General features: G+C 37.0%; 1 protein-coding gene across 1 annotated transcript in view; it reads left to right on the top strand.

Moving 5' to 3' along the window:
• cracdl.S (CRACD like S homeolog) overlaps nucleotides 1–21,854 on the top strand; it is a 50,825-nt gene that overhangs the window by 11,104 nt on the left and 17,867 nt on the right. Inside the window, exons 2-5 of the mRNA XM_041584219.1 lie at nucleotides 13,491–13,558; nucleotides 16,954–17,116; nucleotides 18,166–18,301; nucleotides 20,633–20,785. Coding sequence (XP_041440153.1) covers nucleotides 13,510–13,558; nucleotides 16,954–17,116; nucleotides 18,166–18,301; nucleotides 20,633–20,785 — 501 coding nt within the window. The 5' untranslated portion in view covers nucleotides 13,491–13,509. The remainder of the gene's footprint in view (nucleotides 1–13,490; nucleotides 13,559–16,953; nucleotides 17,117–18,165; nucleotides 18,302–20,632; nucleotides 20,786–21,854) is intronic.

A 21,854-nucleotide genomic window follows, 5' to 3' on the forward strand; every position in this document is an offset into this window, starting at 1 on the left:
TTTCTAATGCTTTTTTGAAGTAAGTCTGAACTTATTTCAGTTATTGGCCCTTGTTTAAGTTGATTGGCAGTTTAGCCATCTTATTATAGTCCTGAAAACCTCTCTGTCAGAAAAATGACCAAACAATCAAAAACAACTGAAAACTTTACCTAAACAACTGATTTTTTGTGATTTTTTTTTTTCAAATCTGTATTATCTATATAATCTGTATTTTAGGAGGAACAAATGAAATCATAAAACCGTTAAAACAAATACATGGCCTACACTACATACACAGATCCCCTCTTGATTTTCACTCACACAGGCAAGACTTTAAGCTTGTTTAAAACAAATCCTTTATAAACATGATCTTGACAACTTTCTGTTGAGAAATAAGAAGATTTCTACAGTTACAGAGTACAGTATTCACAACAATGAGAGTAGATTAAATAACAGGAGAAAATCTGAACAGAGGGGAATAAAAGTGCTAATTAACTGCTGAGCATGTTAAACTGCATTTATAGCAACTTGTGTGCAAAGTACCATTATAGATTAAAATTAGCATCCATTTTTGTGACCTGCCCTGTATAAGTCTGTGATCAAGCCTCAGATATCTAGGCCCAAATTTACCTATAATGCTGCCTTATACAGGTAGGTATAGGATCTGTTATCTGGAAACCTGTTATCCAGAAAGTGACAAATTGTGGGAAGGCCATTTCACATAGACTTTTTAGACCATATCAAGCAAATATTTCACATTTTTGAAAATGATTTCCTTTTAATTTGTAATTAAACAGTACATTGTACTTAATACCAACTAAGCTATTATTAAAGGAAAACTATACCCCCAAAATGAATATTTATTCAACAGGTAATTTACATCAAATTAAGTGGCATATTAAAGAATCTTACCAAACTGGTATATATATTTAAGTAAATATTGCCCTTTTACATCTTTTCACTTGAGCCCTCTGTGTGCTGCCTCAGAGATCACCTGACCAGAAATACTACAACTCTAACTGGAACAGAATTTTGGCTCATGCGACATATACATGTATGGTTTGTTTGATTTGTTTGTGTTTCCCCCGTGAATAGTTGAATCCCACGGGATCTTAAAGTGGCAATTTTCTATTTATGATTACCCAATGCTACATACTAAAAAGAATATTATCATGAAAATGGTTTATTTACTTCAAGCAGGGTTTATATATAAGCTGTTTCATGCAATATAGTTTTATAGAGACCTACATTGTTCAGGGTATAGTTTTCCTTTAATCCTTATTGGAGGCAAAACAATCATACTGTGTTTATTCAACTTTTAAATGATTTTTAGTAGACTTAACATATGGAGATTAAATTATGGATACACCCCTTATCCGGAAAGAGGTCCTGAGCATTCTGGATATCAGGCCCCACAACTGTATTGCATTTTTGCTATATTGTGGCAGTACCAATTGTATTTAAATTGCTGTACTTCACTTTTGCAAAGCTTATTAGGGTGGGCATTGGAACAGAGTGTGTTGATGAATAAAGTTAAATATATTTATTATACACTGATGGTATTTTCAGACTTTTTTTCAGTCTCTCGGGGTATGGGTGGGAGCAATAAGGAGAGTTTATAGTCTTTGGGGTCCCTCAGTCTATGGTTTATTTTCGACTTCAATAGGATGAACATTTGCATCAGGGTTATGAGTCTCTGAAAATGCATGGAAAATGTTTATTTTCATGAATCCTTCTTGTGATTGATATGTTATGTCATACTAGTAAGGTTACGTTAATATTAAATAAAAGGATAAAACATTTTGGGGCCGATTCACTAACTTCGAGTGAAGGATTCGAAGTAAAAAAACGTTGAATTTCGAAGTATTTTTTGGGCTACTTCGACCATCGAATGGGCTACTGCGACCTTCGACTACGACTTCGAATCGAAGGATTCGAAGTAAAAATCGTTCGACTATTCGACCATTCGATAGTCGAAGTACTGTCTCTTTAAAAAAAACTTCGACCCCCTAGTTCGCCATCTAAAAGCTACCGAAGTCAATGTTAGCCTATGGGGAAGGTCCCCATAGGCTTGCCTAACTTTTTTTGATTGAAGGATATTCCTTAGATCGTTGGATTTAAATCCTTCGAATCGTTCGATTCGAAGGATTTAATCGTTCGATCAAAGGAATAATCCTTCGATCGTTCGATCGTACTATCTGCGCTAAATCCTTCGACTTCGATATTCAAAGTCGAAGGATTTTAGTTCCTAGTCGAATATCGAGGGTTAATTAACCCTCATTATTCGACCCTTAGTGAATCAGCCCCAAAGTGTGTATAGGAATTTATTGCTGCTAACCAAGTACTAATACAGGTATAGGACCAAAATAATTCTTGGTTATCCAGAATGCTCAGAACCTGGGGTTTTCTGGACAATGGATCTTTCCGTAATTTGGATCTTCATACCTTAAGTCTACTAGAAAATCATTTAAACAATAATTAAACCCAATAGGCTTGTTTTGCTTTCAATATAGATGCATTATAGCTAAGTTTGGATCAAGTACAGGGTACTGTGTCAATATTACAAAGAAAGGGGACATTATTATTAGAGAAAAAATAAATATTTTTTTTTATAAAAAATGTGGTTATTTAATAATAATGGAGTCTATGGGAGACAACATTCCAGTATTTTGGAGCTTTCTAGATAACTGGTTTCTGGATAACGGATCCCAAACCTGTAGTAGTAAATTAGGAATATCACTCATGCCTCAGATTATGTCAGAAGCCATTTGTAATTAGCATGCAGAAATCTCTTGTGTAAATTATGATAGAATAAATAGTACCTTATTATATTGGGCAACTGGCTGTAGCAGTTTGAACATAAGAGTAAAACCTATTTCTTCCTGCAGTAAAGTACAAGCAACATGTGAATGAGCAGTTATGCAAAAGTATGTGCAGGATAAGGATAAGATAGCAAGTGAGGGAATACAGGATTATGTAAGATAGCTCATAGTACAAGTTGATCCAGGGACTGGTCTGATTGCCATTTTGGAGTCAGGAAGGAATTGTTTTGCCCTCTCAGGCAAATTGGAGAGGCTTCAAATTGGGTTCAGCTAGCAGTTAGGCAGGTTATATAGACATAAAAGGTTGAAGTTGATGGATGTGTCTTTTCAACCTAACTTACTATGTTATTATGAAACTGGTGCATGATGTTCCTATCTGAATATTTTGTAGCTTTAAACATAAAAGTAATAAACAAAAGAGCTAGCAAGTGATATAGAATTATAATTATTTGCCTAAAATGGACTATAGTAGATGGCCTTCTTTTAATTCAAATCACTCTGGATATTAGATTTCCAGAAAAGGTATCACCCTCACAGCACCTGCTGGTCCCTGCCAACATTTCTGCCTGCCCGACAAGGCTTTTGTAGAGTGAGGTGAAAGGAAAGTTGAAAATGTGGTATGTAAATGTGAGGAAAATTATTGGGGAGTGAAAGATTATATGGAGAAAAACAGGCAAATGTGAAGATCAAACACAGGCTGCAAAAAGAAGGAGAGAGCACAAAGAGGTGGGGGTAGGTGTCAGGAAATGCTTGGGGCTGCCACTGTATCTGTCATGAAATACTGAGGGCTGCAATATGCTATGTAATGTGGGTACCATTGTGTGTCTGTCATTCTACGCCTGCAAAAAGGGGGTGTGTTTTTGTTAAATTGGTGGGAATACAAAGTGGAAATGTTAACTGCTGTGCTAAATATTGGGAAGTATATATATATATATATATATATATATATATATATATATATATATATATATATATATATATATATATATATATATATATATATAAAAAAGTGAGAAAGGCCTTGGATGGGGCCGAAACGTTAGTCTTGAGCCCATTTATTAGTAAAAATATTTTCTACAATTTTAAGACCCGAGAGTGCTGATCCTGTTTGCAGTTGTTATATATATATATATTAAATTGCATATCCATATGGAAACTATTGACCGCTTTAAAAATCATGATCTCTAACCTAATGTTAGTTTAATCCTTAGCTGTTCAGTTATTGTGGCTGTTGCGATTAAAACAATAAAGTGACATTCCATTCTGCTTCAAGGGGTATGGATTTGAATGCTTCTGGACTTGTAAAAATGGCTTCAGCTTGATTTTGGATTGACTTGGGTGACCATCTAATATGCTGAATGGTATCACAGGCAACACAGCACTCATGAAAACATTCTTTGTATAGAACAACTAGAATTGCTATTTAAGAACAGTTCTTGGAATGTACAGGGGATTTAAGCTTGACGTTCCCCCTTTCCCAGGGGCGATCCTGGCCCCTCCGCCGCCTGAGGCAGCAGCAGTTGCTGCTACCCCCCCTCCCCCGGAAATTGGCTCTTAAAGTACCAGGAGCAGAATTTTTGCTGCCCCTGGTACCTAGTGGGGCTCTGCCACCTGAGGCCACAGCCTCAACTCGCCTCATTGGCGAAGCACCCCTGCCCTTTCCCACGGAAATGCACAAAAATGAAAGCATATGGGTTGGGATAGCAACTCTCTGTGCAGCCATTTGCAGCCTGGATTCTGATGATGTGATGATACAGGCAGTCCCCGGGATATGTAAGAGATAGGGTCTGTAGGTTTGTTTTTAAAGGAATTCTGTCACGATTTATATGGTGAAGTTTTTATTTATAAATTACACGGTTTACACTGCAAATAATTTACTCTACCATATAAAAATGTCATTCCTGAACCGACAAGTGTTTTCTTTTAGTTGTAATATTGGTGTGTAGGCAATCATCTCAGGTCATTTTGCCAAGTCATGTGCTTTCAGAAAGAGCCAGCACCATTAGCTTTACTTGTAATCGATAATATTAGTTAATGATCTTGGACACATAGGTTATGCTAAGAAGCATTCTGCATACTGGTAAAAATGTACAGACAGACCAGGCAATTTCTGACTTTTTTCCATATAAGTATCAATACATAATATTTGTAAAATAAAGGTTGTCGTATCATGTTAGGCAGTCACATGGCAAAAAAAACAACAACTTTCAAATGCTCACACATGTGTCATCATTGTTTGCTTGCTAGTAAAGGCACCCATTCATTAATATTTTCTGTGGCCTTGCAGCCACCTAAAGATAATCTGTAAATTTACTGTAAAGCTGGCCATAGATGCAAAGATCATTCGAATCCTTGAACGATCGGACTTCCCCATCTCCTGACCTGCCACTAACCATTCAGATCAAAGTCTTATCATTCAGATCAAATAAAGTAGTTAAAGAACAGATTAGCCGATGTTCTGCCCCTGACAGCAATCGTACGATAGTTATGTCTGACCAAACCTAGTGACAGTCTCCCACTGAAACTCGTACGATCGGCAATACATGCAGAGATATTATCGGCAGCCGACAGAAATCTTTTAACCTGTCCGATCGACCAAACGACTGATCTCCACCGGACAAAAAATGTTGGGACTCACACATTCCGAAAATCATACGATCATACGACATCGAGATCAGTCATTTGGTCGATCGGACAGGTTAAAAGATTTATTTGCGTCTTTGCGTCTATGGCCAGCTTAACAGTACTATAATGCACTGTGCTGATAACCATATGGTTTTGCAGTGTACATTCAGACACATTCAGTGACAAACATGAAATTGCCACAATTGTTAATGCTACAGTACAGTTCAAAGTTAAACCATCAAAGGACAAGCACATGATCATCTTATGCAACAAGTTAATTTCTTCAGTTGTAACTGTATAACATTCCACAATCTTTAGTTAAATCCAAAGAATGTAGTGCACTTTGTTCCAAGATGTCAGCAATGTGGCTTATCAACAACACTGTGCATACTTATGGGTTATAAAGTTATTATTCTTTATAATAAGGTAAGGTATGTTGATATTGTTAGCTGATCCAGAAACCTAAGAGATATAAAAGGCACTAGCAAAAAATGGCGTTACATTTGGGAAATTGTAAAATCAGGGAAATGCATTATATGTTGGCGGGACCACAAAAAAACTGTGTAAAATGAAGGAAAACTGCAAATGTTAAATTAAGGTTTCACATGTAGTTCATATTTACAAACACACACAACTTCATCAATATTGTCTGTTATACAGTAGTACTGTAGCATATTTATGAGTATGTCAATTTTTAGAAATCAATGTACTGTATATAGAACACTTAATAAATATATGGCTTTATATAAAGTGCACAATGATTTTATGGTAACGAGTTTCTTTTCTTAGCCCTACTGAAAACCAGGTTACTGGGTCAAAACTTAATTTGTGTGAATGTAATAGAGATCAGTCAGCACACCCCCACATCCAAAATAACAAGCAAACTGAGGTACTCCCTCATAATGCGCAGCCATATGCCCCAATACAGCCACCCAGCAAAATCTTGAAACATTTTTCAGTTTATACAGTGAATGAGTTTGTAAAGAAGGATGCAGATAGTGCTATTTTTTTTGGAACAGCCTAATATTCCCTTTCTGTAAAGGAATAACACAAATTTGATACATTTTTCTTCACGTTTTGATTTGGAATAGAATGTGCAGTGTTCCCAATGCGTTTGTGTGTATGAAAATAAAAGCTATTATAATGATTTTTAGCTCTATTCACTTTTTTAAACACATTATTCTGAACACAACTGTAAATGGTTTATCATTATGCTTTCTTAACCTGAATTTTGGCAACTCAGCCATGCTTATGGTGTCAGTAAGGTACTGCAAAGTGCTGACTCATAATGGAATCAGCTATAGGTAGTCAATGTAAGTGACTCACCAGTCTAATCATCATTTATTTATAAAGCGACTCAGCATGAATATGTTGTTTATAGCCAAGAAAAGTGTTAGGTGGAGGAACTTACACATATAAACACTGTCCAATCCTAGGACACTATCTGAAGGCGTTTGTATGTTCAACTCATGTTGTGTGGCTTTCCTCCCACCTACATGCAGGTTATTTTACTAATAGCCAATAGTATACGAATGTGATAGGACCTTATGTTCCTGGGGCAGGGACTTATGTGAATGTAAAATGTAAAATCTCTAATATACATTCATGTAGCACTGTGTCAATTATATATATGTAAATGATGGGCACATAACGAACATGGGTAATAAGTACAACCCATCAGCAATTTGATTTGAACAGTCACCTACAAGCTTTTGTACAAAACTACTCTTAGTGGTCAGATGCACAAGCTAACAATGTAAGTGATTAACAATTTAAAACAGGACCCAGGAAAAAAAATATGGCTTAACAATTTAAAAGAGGACCCAGGAAAAAACAATATGGCTTTATATTTTACAAAAGGTTAATTTCTCTAAAATTACCACTCACAGTGGACAAACAGGCATTTTTTTAGAAAACCAGGCCAAAATGTAAAGTGTGTAAAATCCAGAAAAAGCACTGATTGAATTGCATTGTAAACTGGTGATATTGCAAAAAAGGTGTAAACCTTAACTGAAGAAATGTAAAATTGGAGTTTCACTGTATATAGAATACATCATTGCATATATTTTCATTAGCCTTTAAGAATCAATATAAAAATTACTACTGTTAAAATGTGATAATTTCCCTGTAAAATATACACAGGGGCTTTCATTTTGTAGTCTTTGCCCAAAACTGACTGCTGTTTTTCTGGATACATAGTTTAATTTCTAAGAAGCCTTTATGCAGAAGTTGGGTCAATACAGGATTGTTTAGAGAGAGGCTCAGCAGAGATTAACAAATACAGGAATGGTACCCATTATCCAGAATTCTCAGGACCTTGGGTTTTCTGGATATTTAAACTTTCCATAATTTGGATCAATATACTTTGTCTTCTTTAAAATCATTAAAAACATTTAAACATGAAATAAAATCAAATAGGGTTGTTTCGTTACCAATATGGATTTATGCAGCTTAGTTGGGATCAAATACTAGACACTGTTTTATTATTACAGAGAAAAAAATAATTGCTAAAACTATGAATTATTTGATGAAGTGTAGAAGGGAGATGGCCTTGCTGTAATTTGGAGCTCCCACACCTGTATATGGATTTATTTGACTGGACATTTAAGCTAATTATATATAGGTGAGCATCAAGGATGATTGTCTTTGATAAAGGCCCCTGTGGGGACTGAAATGTGTGGTGGAACAATGAATTGTGTATCAATAACTGCAGTTGTACAGGATCTATACAAATGACAAAGACAACATGTATTTTGCCCTTGCAAAACCTCACGTGCATGATAATTCTCAAGTGAATATAGGTATTTAAATATGCCCTTCTCCAGTAGTGACAGTAAGACATACAGCAAGAGATCCCATCTGTTTAACATGTATGGGTAGATGTTGGGTAATTAAGCAATTAGATATCCTAGTAACTGCTCACAAACAACAACATGCTAATCCAGTGAATAACCTTTGGTAAAGATGATAACATCTAAAACATAATACCTACTGTAATTTTTTTTAGGTAATTTACTAGAGATGTACAGGGGCATTCATATTGTTCAGCTGGTTATGATATCTCTTTGCACTGTAAGAAACATTTGCAGTTAGAGAGAATGAGCACGTATCATACAGCTGAATAAGCCAGTTAGGGAAATGTATGTACCTGAAAAAATAAACTGGAAACAGTAAAGGTTCTCTTTTGCATTTCAGTGTAAGATAAGTACATCTGGCATACCACAATTTAGTCGTCTTTAGAAGCTCTGCGGTGAAGTCATTATGTTATCATTAGGGCCATATAAAACAAGATGGACAAAACATCAGAAAATCAGTTGTACAGTTAACAGCTGACTGAAAAGTGACAGAGCTGACATTTAAGGTTTCACCCCCTCCTTGATATATTGCTTATTTTCTCTTGTCACATCTGTGGCTGGTATACACTTGTTTCACTAAATCATTTTCTATTGTTCAGGAGGCGAGTAATGACTATACCCAGTCAGGAGGCATTTATGTGGCCTGATACCTTAAAGAGGTTTTCCACCTATGAGTTCATACGATGTAGAGAGTGATATTCCAAGATAATTTGCAATTGGTTTTTGAGTTTAGCTTTTTATTCAGCAGCTTTCCAGTTTTTACAATTTCAGCAATCTGGTTGCTAGGATCCAAGTTACTCTAGCAACCATGCATTGATTTAAATAAGAGACTGGACTATGAATAGGAGAGGGGCTGAATAGAAAGACGAGTAATAAAAAGCAGCAATAACAATAAATTTGTAGCCTTACAGAGCATTTGTTTTTAGATGGGGTCAGTGACCCCCATTTGAAAGCTGGAAGGAGTCAGAATAAGAAGAAGGCAAATAACTCGAAAACTTTAAAAATAAAAAATAATGATGACAAATTGAAAAGTTGCTTAGAATTGGTCATTTTATAACATACTGAAATTTAGCTTTTTTTAATTGTCCCTCACCAGCACTAGGACACGCACACTGGGAGGAAGCGCCCGGTTCAAGCAGCCACGCTAGTCACAGCGCATGCACATGACACACTTCTAACGTCACGCGCATAATGAACAAGTTGCAGCATTCATCATGGCTGCTCCAACCGGGAGTTCCCTTCTGGTGTGTTTGGCCAAGCGCTGGCAGGGGGCATTTGTTTTGTTTTTTTTAAAAAAGACAACTACTCTTATGTTTATCTTATTTGTCAGAAAATGTGTAGATATTATTAGCAGTTTACTCTCTCAACATAGTACCCAGCTGCCTGTAATTTAAAGTGAACGCTGTGAGGATAAGTCCATTCATTAAGATCGTGGCTAGCTGTAGACACAGTTATAAAAGTAACACACATGTAGAATGAGGGGATTATGCAACTGTAGCGAATGTTTATCTGAAACTCAGCAATTTAGCAAGTCCTCTGTTCTTGGCTCGGTACTAGAACATACTGTTGGCACTGGCATTTCTGGCAAGATGCCTGGTAGGTCTTTTCTTTACTAAAGTTCAGAAACAAACACTCTGTGGAAGCCTTTGTCTGCGTGTCTGTAGACTTGAGTTACACAGTGTAAATCTAGTTTCTGAGCAACATCCAACTCTACCAAGAATCCATGTCAGGGTCTCTGTTTCTTAGCAACTGGAGTGCTTGTGTTTTCCTATGAGGCTAAACCATCCAGCAACTTCTAATTTTGTCCTCATTGCTTTCTTTGACTTTATGGGCCGGAAAAAGTCCAGTGCAGTAAAACTAGGAGCACAAAAAAGGGACATATATATATATATCATACTTCACAAAGGATCCTCACTCTCGGGACTTATAAAATAAAATAATCATTTATTAACAGAACTTCAATCTGACGTTTCGGCACTATCCAAGCTCTTTCCCAATTTAACTAGGTGTTCTGCAACATATAATTTATCACTTGTTAGATGCCAATAGAATGAGTGCAGGAGAAATGCCCTTTACACATGAAATTGGTGAGGGCGAGGGGCACCCTGATTCTTTTTGCACACTTGTTATGTTCACAGTGTTAGGTTTTAACTAGAATAAGACTTCACTGGAATTAATGTTCTATGAACTTCTTGCACATTTCTTTACTTCCTGTTCAGTGTCTAGAATTAAAGAAAAAAATACATTTAATAGCAGCTTTTGAATTGTCCCTGGGGAATGTTACTTTGTGCTGCTGAACTGCAAACCGAATCCTTGTACATGTGATCTGGGTGTGTTTCTTGCCATTAATTACCCAGGTGTTTTCATCTAAAAATATAAAATAAAAAATGAAAACTAGTTCATGTGACATTTTTTATTTATGTCAATCTACTTGCTAGTACAGCTATAGGAAACCAGTTATCCAGAAAGCTCTGAATTACAGGAAGGCCATCTCCCACAGAGACTCCATTTTAATCAAATAATTCAATATTTTTTATTGCTTTTTTATTATCTTTTTCTTTGTACAAATAAAATAGTACCTTGTACTTAATTAAGATATAATTAACCTTTATAGGAGGCAAAACAATCCTGTTCGTTTATTGGGTTAATTGATTTTTTTAGTAGACTTAAGATATGGTGATCCAAATGACAGAAAAATCCCTTATCTGAAAACCCCCAGATCCTAACCATTCTGGATAACAGGTCCCATACTTCTAATTAGGGTTGCCACCCGGCCGGGGGCCAGTATTACAAATTTACTGGCAATGTACAGTAGCTGCCGGTAAATGTGTAATACTCCTAACAAAACCCCTTGGCCCACCCCCAATTCTGTTTTCGTTGGTAGCGGCCTTTACCCGATCATACACCTACCAAGCTATTTTGCCCAGCACTTTAATTCCTGATCCCCTGCATCCCCTTCTCCGTTATATTGTAAGCTCTAATGGAGTGGGATCTCTTTCGGGGGAATGTAATAAAAGTCGGTAACAGAAAAACTATTCACAATACGAAAAGTTATGACTTTGCACGAACAAAATTTGCTTTGCGCAAATTTAATATAGCTTTTGCAAACCTGGAAACTGTTTAGCAACCACTTCCGACTGTGGAATTTTATGGTTTGCGCCAATGCGCAGTAAATGTAATAAAACTTCTTACTGAAAAAGTCGTTATGTTTGCTCCAAAAGATTACGACAACTTCAAGCACTTCTTAAGAGTGCACAATTAACATTCGCAATGCACAGTTACAATTCGCAATGCAATAACCATTTAAGGAAAATATTACTTTGCGAGATGTTGATTTTTATTCTTATAGGTGCGAATTATTTTGCTCTTTGTGACTTTTATTATATTCCCCTGTTTATCTCTTACATCTATCAAAATGTTATGTAATATATATGTTTCATGCACACATCACTCTTCTGCTTTATAATACTCCAAAATCATGTCCAAATCATTAACCTCTTAATGGGGTCAAAACTACCATCTAGGCAAAAAGCAAGATAAATGAAAAAAGATGTTCAATCCTTTGGGTTTTAAAGTACATGAAATACTGTACATATCCAAGACCATGCTCTTTGGAGAACACACCCGATGTTGGTCTAGGCACATGGTCAATGATTGATCACAGTGTACAATTCACAAATTTGGTGCAAATGTGTTATTTACTGCCGTAACAAACATATAAAAATGAAATATGTGACTGGTGATGTTATAAGGTAAATATTAACCTAGTTAAAGATTTGGTCTATAAAAAAAATTCTACAAGGTTATTACCAGTGTGACAAGCTGGCTGCTTGTATATGCAATTTTTGGGGGAAATTAGCAATGGTACACAGGTAAGCAGAGGATCAGGAGTATAAAGACAGGGACACCGGGTCTCCAGGCAAAAACACAGGTTTATTTAGGCAACTCTTTCCAATTTAAAGGTTACAGGAACACCAGTTGCGATCCTAGAGGGGGGCGGGCCCTGGTGCGTGACGCGCAGCCGGCCCCGCCCCCCTCCGTACAGCCGCATTTGGTTGGTGCACGCACGGTTAGTGGTGCACGGACTGCCGGGGGGCCCTGAGGGGGTGCGGGCCACACTCTGTGGAATATTCTGGGCTTCACACTAAGCCCTGTTGAGGCTCCCCTCCAGGGATACCAGTTCACCAGCCTCTATCCTGTCTCACCTTCTGTATTTCCTCAATCACTTTTCACACTGAGTCACGTGTGACGTGTGAGTCACGTCTCCCTCTGCACCTTTTAGTGGCAGGCAGCACCTCAACCCCTCTGGGAGTTCCTAACACAGACAGGTAACCTCTCCTGTTCTGTGCCCTGTTCAAAGAGACCTTCCTAACACTCTCATTAGATTTAAATACCTTTGCACAGGACAGCCTTCTTGTATAAAGTGAGCTCCAAAATGCGAGCCAAACTTGTGGAATGGGGTGTCTGGCTTGCCTGTTCCATCTAGAACCCTATAGGTTCTAAGATCTGGAAACTAAAGCCTTTGAACAGAGAAAGCTTTCTCTATTTATTAATGCTTTTCCCAGAGCTTACCTCTTCTACTGGGGAAAAACACACCTTCTTTGTGGTCACTCTACCACACCAGAATACCATTTTACCAAAAATTCTTATTACTTTAGACCTACCTCCGTATAAATACATATATAACTTGAAGAAATGTCAATGGTCACTAAATATCATCCTAATATCCATGAAGAAAGGTGTTTCAACAATTCCAGAAAGTGACCCGTATCCTGAACAAAGCTAGCTAGAAAATATAATTGAATATTTTGCCAAAGGCTGGATAATTGACTGGATAGAAAGTTTCATATATCTTTATGGATCTAAGGAAGACCATAAACAACTGCCTTTCTGGTGGTTTCTATCAGTAAACATTTTTATCTTCTGTAATCCATTCTGCCTGTACTGCACAATAAATCAGCTGTGTAACTGGTGTTTCTTGACACAACTACATCCTATACATAAAAATGAACTCAATTGGGACAGAATCTGTTCACAAATTCATTTGCAGCTAATATTTTGTTATGGTAATGGCATAACGTAAGGGATGTGATATGTAATACTTTGGGCACAAGTCTGGTGCCCCCATTGTTCCAATGTGGCAAGTTTTGATTTTTGGTATCTCATTCAACATAAATGTATTATTTAAACTCTTTCCTTCCAATTTTAGTTGAATTCCTGCAAAGAGAATGGATATAAGGATAAGAGATACAGAGAATATTGCTGATGAGTTTTCAGGTAAGAAAAGTCTCTTTACCTTATTTAAAGGGAAACTAAATTCTAAAATAGAATAATGCTAGAAATGCTGTATTGTGTGTACTAAAGATAAACTTGCTGCACCACAAATGATTTATGCTTTCAAAGTTGGCCACAGGGGGTCACCATATTGTAACTTTGTTATACATCTCTGCACATGTTCAGTGTGGTCTGGGCTGCTGTTGGGAGGCTTAGGCGGTCATCATAAATGATCAAAACAGCACAATAATATCTGCCAGAAGCCGATACAGTAAGACTGATTAATCAGAATATACACTGGGTACTGTATTGTCTTGTAATCTAATGTGGATTTTATAGTTTTTGTATTATTTCATACAAACTTTTTCCAACTCTCCAGAACCAGTGGCTGCAGGAAAATAATCCAAATAGAATCCCAGTTAATCTGTTTAAATCTAGTTGAGCTTATGACTGCTTGTGTAATGATCATGGAGGAGACTGCCTCAGGTTCCATCATACCTAGAATCTCCCCTACTCTTTAATTACTTGACTTATCTTTCAACATGATGACACTGACAAATCTTTATTATGAACACAAGGTGGCAGCAGAATTATTTATATTAGGCAAGGAGCTAATCAGCAGTATTTATTCATGTGGCAAAAACCTTTAACTTACCCCAAACATCTTTTATTTTAGTCTCTATATAAAAATACAGGAATCAGTCTTATTATTATGAACACTTACTAAAGTACACCGTCATTTTCCTTTTGAGTTAAAGCTGAGAAAATAAGATCTATATAATTGGACTTAAGAGTCTTCTTCAGTGGGACAAACTCATCTGTTAAATGCCTTAAAATAAAACAAATGGTTTTGCTCATAAGTCTCATTTCAGAATATTAGCTGCTCTGTAGCACTTTATGCATCTATATATGTAGATGGGAAGTTTTCTGTATGACCAACTGCACTGAGCCTTTAAATTCACTGCAATATTCTTGAATTGGTGCTTTAACTGCTACAAATGGTGTGATGCTCCTTGTAAACACATTTTAGGAGCTTCTTCTTACCCTCTCTTTTCTGTATTTGGTTTTTTTCATTGAATTGAGTCCTTAAAGGAAACCTGTTGGCAAAATATATTATCCCGAACCAAAGGGGCCGGCTAATAGAGCATGTAATCAGTTGAGCTAACAGAAGTTTGTTTGTTTTTTTATAAATGCCCGGCCACCTGCAGCAGGAGGGAGCTCCTGTTTTGAGCAGCCCTGTTGGGGCACACACATCCTCATAATGAGTGAATGCTGCAATTTGCTCATTATGCACATCCCAGTGCAATGGTCCTAGTGCTGGCGGGGGGCAATTTAAAAACTGGAGTTGGGGGTAACAGTTAGAGATAATATATTTTGCCAACAAGTTAATGGGGTTCTACTAGTGTTACCAGTGTATCCCAGGCTCTGGATTACAGCCTCCCTCATCACTGACAGAAGCCAAGAGGAAGATGGTAATTCATACACCCAGTACTAGTGGGCCGGGAAAACAATTCTACTCTTCTAAACCATGGTCATACTATCCTCCTAGCAATTTCATTTGCACCTAGTACTCCTATGGGAACTGATGCCATGCTCATATATATTATATAGGAGTGAACATCTACTGTATTCCAATTCAATATCAGCAAAAATAGGTTATGTTAATCAATACTTATCTATGTTTAGATCAGTCTGTCTCTGTTGCATTTAATAATATATTTCCCTTTACACCTTTGTTTAGTACACAAATCAGTCCCACTGATTTTATATGGAATAATACAAAATGGAATTATAGGTAACCTTATATAATTATACAGATTCACAGCTACAGGCACTCCACATAGGGTAAACTTCCTGAAAACCAAAGCATTTTGTTAACAAATGTCGTTCTGTTAACAGATCAGCTTAATTAAAAATGTCATGGTTCTGTTTATGTAACTGGATATTTCAGGTGTGCAGAGTGATAAGCAATTGCAAATAGAAGCAAACAATAATACAGTGTGTAATGTCGCTGTTTGTTAGGTGGATTTATCACTGCAAAATAAGCAGGTGGGCTGTGGCTTCTCATTTCTTACCGGTTATACAAACAATTAGTTCTGTCAGTATATGTTCCCAATGCTGCTGTGTGTCTGTTTAAAGAATCCAATTGGGTGAGAGTAGATTGGCCTAAAATTTGTGGGCTATTATTGCTGGTGAAAAGAAGGTTAGAAAAGTTTGGTAAAATCAATCAATCGCGGAACAGTCCCGATTTTGACAGCTCAACCTGCAGTCCCGGATTGTTACTGAAATGTCCTGACTTTCTCTTTGATCTCCTGCACTGAGCAGCCAGGAAAAGATACAAAGTTTCTAAAACGTAATTGGCTTTATGAATACATGGCAGGTGCACTTAGATACTTTTGTAACAATTTAAGATAAGCAAAGAAACAATTGTAATAATTTAAGATAAGCAGGTCTCTTGATGGAAACTGTGACTTGCAGCTTAAAGGGCAATTCACCTTCATTAGCAAAACTGTAATAACACATAAAAACCACAGAATTGTGTTCAAACTTTCATAACCTGCCAAATTTTGTAAAATGAACATGGTAATTAGGGGGTGTGGCCACAACATGGATGTGGCCAAACTATTGCCACACTCTGCATGGATAAATGTTTTGTCCCTCTTTCTATTTCCAAATGTTGGGAGGTATGTAATAATAATAATATATTTATTGCTTTACAATACTATATTGCCAGACACCACCAAAATATGTTAATAATGATAAAACAAATAAACAAAAAATACAGCATTTTTTAAATCAAAACAAAAGGCTGTAGGTATTACAACATGTATACCAGGGTATACAAACTGATTTACTCTGTTACAAAGATTAACATGCAAGAAATCAGAAGAAGATCTGTTGAGTAATAAAATTACTAACCATATCTAGCTAAAGATTTGAAAATCTATATTTTCTCAATACAGCAGCTCAAAGGTTTCATTTGAACCATGGTCTGTTCTCAAACTGGGAATACTCAATCCTTTATTAATGGGAAGAGTGTTTCCCAGACTGCAATATATGAGAAAAGTGAAATCAGGAAGGCAAACTTACCTGCCAATATTATGGCTCCTCCTTTCTTTTCTTAAATCAGCATCCATTGGCATTGTCAGGCAAATAACCTACTGTATACTAAAAGGTTACCAAGGCTAGCATTATAACTGCTCCCATTCCTATGAATAAATTCAAATGTACAAAAAAAGAGAATTATAATGTACAGTGTTAAACCATACCATGGCATTTTACTGTATTTTAAAAAGCAAATAGAAGAGGAATTCTGTATATGGTGTACATTTTTCCATAATGGGTTTTCTTGAAAGTCACAACTGGTAATGTAAATTGTAATGCCTTTTATTTTATAGCTAAAAAGAAGTCAAAGTTCAAATCTTTAAAAAAGTTTTTCGGAAGAAAGAAGACGAAGGAGACTTTGGCTTCCACCGGAAAGTTTCGTTTGAAGCAAAGCCAGTCCACCAGCGATGTTACATATCCAGAATTTGCAGATGTTGATTCCGAGAATGAAATTGGGTATGTTGTTGGTGTGGCTGTCCAGAAAGAGTGGCTGAAGCATTTCATTTGTCTTGCTAAGAAATATTGTAAGTAAGATAAAAAGTCAGTTATGAGAGATGTTATAAAATTATTCAGGTAGTAAGTAAGGCAGGCCTACCATAATAGTTATCATTATTCATAGTTGGCATTCCCATATCTACTAATTCCATGTTCCAGTGAGTTGTAAGATAGACATTTGTAGTTGGAGGATATTTTTTCTCTAGCAGTGTGTGCAGCCATTTTCTAGCCTTGTATACAGTAACAATACTAATTTACTTGCAGAACTATCAGGGAAAACCCTATGCTTTTTCCATTATGACGCAAAGCTTTCATAGTTGTTACCATATTGGATGAAGGGTTTTGTAGGGTGGTGTAGTATTTAAAATATCCCCTAGTTACATTTAAACTAGCATCTTGTTCAACTCACATCATAGGAGGTAAAATATCTAATATAACTTTGAGGATCTGGGAGGTGCAATCCTGGGGCTGCTGCCTGAGGCCTCTCCCCCTCCCATTGGAGCGGGTAAAAGGGGGCAGAATTGCTACTGCAATGAGTGCAATATCACTCTCTGCAATAGTGGAGCCAAATTTCTGGATTTAAACCCAGAAATTTTGCTCTTAAAATTACAAGAGGCGGCTTTTTGATGCCCCTTGTAACTGTTTCTCACCTTGCCTCATGGCAGGAGCAGCCCTGGGAAATAGAGACTAGTGTATTAGCTTCATATGTAGTCTTTATTGGTCATGGCCGACAAAATTTCTGCCTTTAGGGATATAAAGTAATGAGAACTTGGGTTCTCCAAAATAATGTCCTTAGCATTAAAAGAAATACCATGATACCATTCCTACAGATGTCATACTCATACTGCTCAGTGCTAACTCTATAATCTTCTGTCACAAGGATTGTCAGATTTGTTTTGCTGTAGTCCCGCTTTATTCTATTTCATATGGAATGCTTGTTTTGAGATTTTATTAACTGAAGCATAAATTGCTGGAGGTATCTAGAAACTAAGTCAGTTATCTCGTTCCAGGTCGTCTGCAGGCATCCTGGGAAGCAGAGCTGTGTCACACGATAGTATTTTTATTCCAGAACTAGCACAAGAAACTGCCAAACCAGTGCGTGTATTCTCACAGGAGAGTGTGTCAGATCGCATTAAAGCCCTACAGGTACAACATTCTAAATAATGATGCTTGTAGATGAATCCTAGAACTCTGTACTTGTGTAATGCATTTATTTTACATTTGCTCATTACTCAAAGCAAGCACATTGGTCAGTAACACATTTTGTTAATATACATAATCTTACTTGCAATAAATCATAAAGATAAATAGGTTTGCAGAGGAGTGGATAGTCAAGCATATAACCCTCCCACCAGAAAGTTGGTTGGGACCATTAAATGAAAGGGAGAAAATAAAGAGAAGAAAACCAGTACTTGAGGGAGGAAAGCTATGTATGGTTAATCACTATGGGGCCCATTCACTAAGCTCGAGTGAAGGATTCGAATGAAAAATACTTCGAATTTCGAAGTATTTTTTGGGTACTTCGACCATCGAATTGGTTAAATTCGTTCGAATACGAACAAAATCGAACGAATCGAACGAAAAATCGTTCGACTATTCGACCATTCGATAGTCGAAGTACTTTCCCTTTAAAAAAAACTTCGACCCCCTACTTCAGCAGATAAAACCTACCGAAGTCAATGTTAGCCTATGGGGAAGGTCCCCATAGGTTTGCTAACCTTTTTTTGATCGAAGGATTTTCCTTCGATCGTTGGATTAAAATCCTTCTAATCGTTCGATTCGAAGGATTTAATCGTTCGATCGAACGAAAAATCCTTCGATCGATCGAACGAACGTTTATCGCTAAATCCTTCGACTTCGATATTCGAAGTCGAAGGATTTCAATTCGAGGGTCGAATTTCGAAGTATTTTTAACTTCGAAATTCGACCCTTAATGAATCTGCCCCCATGTGTATAATATATTGTATTTTAGTTCAAAAGGGCATAGAGAAGATAGTGATTATGCTTGGGTTAGAAAACAGGACTCTGGTGTAGCTATAGGGAACTTTTACCTCCAGTGTATGATTGCAGAAAGCCCTGCTACTCTAGAATGGAACGGAGGTGTAAACTTGCTTATAGGAAAACTATACCCCCCAAACAATGTAGGTCTCTAGAAAAAGATATTGCATAAAACAGCTCATATGGAAATAAACCATTTTCATAATAATATACTTTTCCAGTAGTATGTGTCATTGGGTAATCATAAATAGAAAATTGCCATTTTAAAAAATAAGGGCTGCCCCCGTGGGATCGTACGATTCACTGTGCACACAAACATACCAACAAACTATACTTCTTAGGTCACATGAGCCAATTAACATAGTTCTGTGTTTTGCTTCCACACTTCTTCCTGTTACAGTTAGAGTCGTCGTATTTCTGGTCAGGTGATCTCTGAGGCAGCATACAGACCATCATGAAATGGTAGTTCAAAGAAAGAGATGTAAAAGGGCAAGATTTACTTAAATATATATACAGTTTGGTAAGATTCTTTAATATGCCACTTAATTTGATATAAACTATCTGTTGCTTAAGTGTTCATTTTGGGGGTATAGTTTTCCTTTAAACCAATTTTAGTTTAGGTGCACAACCTCTATGGTAGTTTCAACAAATGGTTGAAAGTCCTTTTACAGTGATACAAAGAAAAAAGAAAATGAAAGAACTGGCCCACATAATTGCACCTTCCCATACAAAAACTCTGAATTAGATTAGAAGTGTTAGAATCAAAACATAACCTTTAATAAGAATTTAAAATAAATGTCCAAACAGTAAAATTAAAAAAGCAGTTAGACACAGGGAGCTGATTGACCTGGTAAAAGGAGGATTATTATGAGTGGTGCTAAGCATCAATTTAACCAGTAATGATTGGTTAATCCCAGTGGGTATTAGGTATCTTTCCTGCAACCACCATGCGATAATCAATTTAAGAGTACCCTTTATAACACCAACCCCTTCATCCATTAAGAGATTCTTCCCATAATGAGGAACATTGGCCATATAAAGGAGATAAGTAACAAAAACCTAAGGCCTTGAGTAATATGCGAGAAAGGAGAGTATAAGCCAAATTAACAAATGGCTACCTAGCCGTACTGGCAAATACCAGTGGTAGTACCGGTTGGAATTCAAAGTGCCTCAGGCACTTAATTCAAGCGATTAGCTTAAAAATCTAACCCACAGGTCATTCCACCAATTCCAACCCCTTCACCCTCATAATACACCACCCGATCTGTAGTACCCTTCGGTTGTAATGCAATGTGTCTCAGGCACTTAATTCCAGCAATTAGCTAAGGTTCTGGCCCACGGATCATTCAACCAAATCCAACCCCTTCACCCTCACGAGACACCCTCCCAATCCGTATTCCCATTCAGTCCTAAAACAAATAAAAACATTTAAAAAAAAACAAAAAGATGTTAAAATGAAACACTGCCTCACTGTTGCAGTTAAAACTTCAAGCTAACTTAAAACCTGGCCTGTCCCCATTCGGAATCCTTGGCAAGAGAACAGATGATGCCGGAACCAGTTCAGAAGATGATGGTTTACCTCGGAGTCCTCCAGAATTGTCACTTTATATGCATGAAGTTACGAAACCAAAGGCAAGTTCACTCTGAAAATAAATGTGTCATTAAATTATCTGTAATTGACATCTTTTTATTAAGGAGAGCAAAAGACAATGGATTTTATAGAACCAAGAGCAAAACCACAGTAATCAGTCTTAATTGTCGAGTACAGTTGTAATAAACTGATTGTTTGCCTTATCTTGTTTTATTAGGGAAGACTCTCTGTTTGTTATACAAAAATGAAGAGCTGAATAACTGCCTATAAAGCTCCCTTTGTAGCCCTCAAAACATGTTGGGATATACTGCAGTTCTTGGTTGGAATTTTATAGGAAAACATTTTCCTCGCCCTCCTTTTTGACATAAGCTTTTAAAGGCGTATTTATCAAAGGGTTGAAAGCTCATCATTGGATAAATATGCCTTTAAAAATCCCATAGAAATGAATGGAGAGTGGCGGTATTTCACGCTAGCAGACTGTGGCGATCTCTAAATTCACTCTTTGATAAATATACCCCTTCAAGTCTTACAATCTGGAACAACAATCTATGGGTGTGGTTGAGTGACTCTGTGGGGTATATTTACCAAAGAGTGGAGTTAGAAATCACCACAGTCCGATAGGGTGAAATACCGCCTCTCTCCATTCATTTCTATGGGATTTTTAAAGGCGTGTCAAAAAGTGAAAGTGAAAGTTGACCCTTTGATAAACACACCTTTAAAAATCCCATAGAAATGAATGAAAAAACGCAGTATTTCAATCTAGCGGACTGTGGTGTTCTCTAACTTCACTCTTTGATAAATATACCCTTAAGAGGAGTTGGGAAATGGTTCCTACAAGTCAGACATAGAGGGGCAGGTTTACTGACCGACGAATTTTCGCCAGCATCCGCTTTGCACCAATTGTAACACTTCTCCAGGTGCAAATGCCCTCAGTCTAAGCCAATTCACTAATATGTGGAGTTTTGTCCTACGCGCCAAATGCTGGTGACTTTTCGCTAGTGGTACTTCGGCAGTGCGAGCATTTCAAAGCAAGATGCACTAGCATTCATGTCTGCCTAACGAAAATTTGCTAGTGATCTTGAGCTTAGGTCAATTTGCATACGGCGGGAA

This window comes from Xenopus laevis, chromosome 2S (genome assembly GCF_017654675.1).
Source record: "Xenopus laevis strain J_2021 chromosome 2S, Xenopus_laevis_v10.1, whole genome shotgun sequence".
Lineage (NCBI taxonomy): Eukaryota > Metazoa > Chordata > Amphibia > Anura > Pipidae > Xenopus > Xenopus laevis.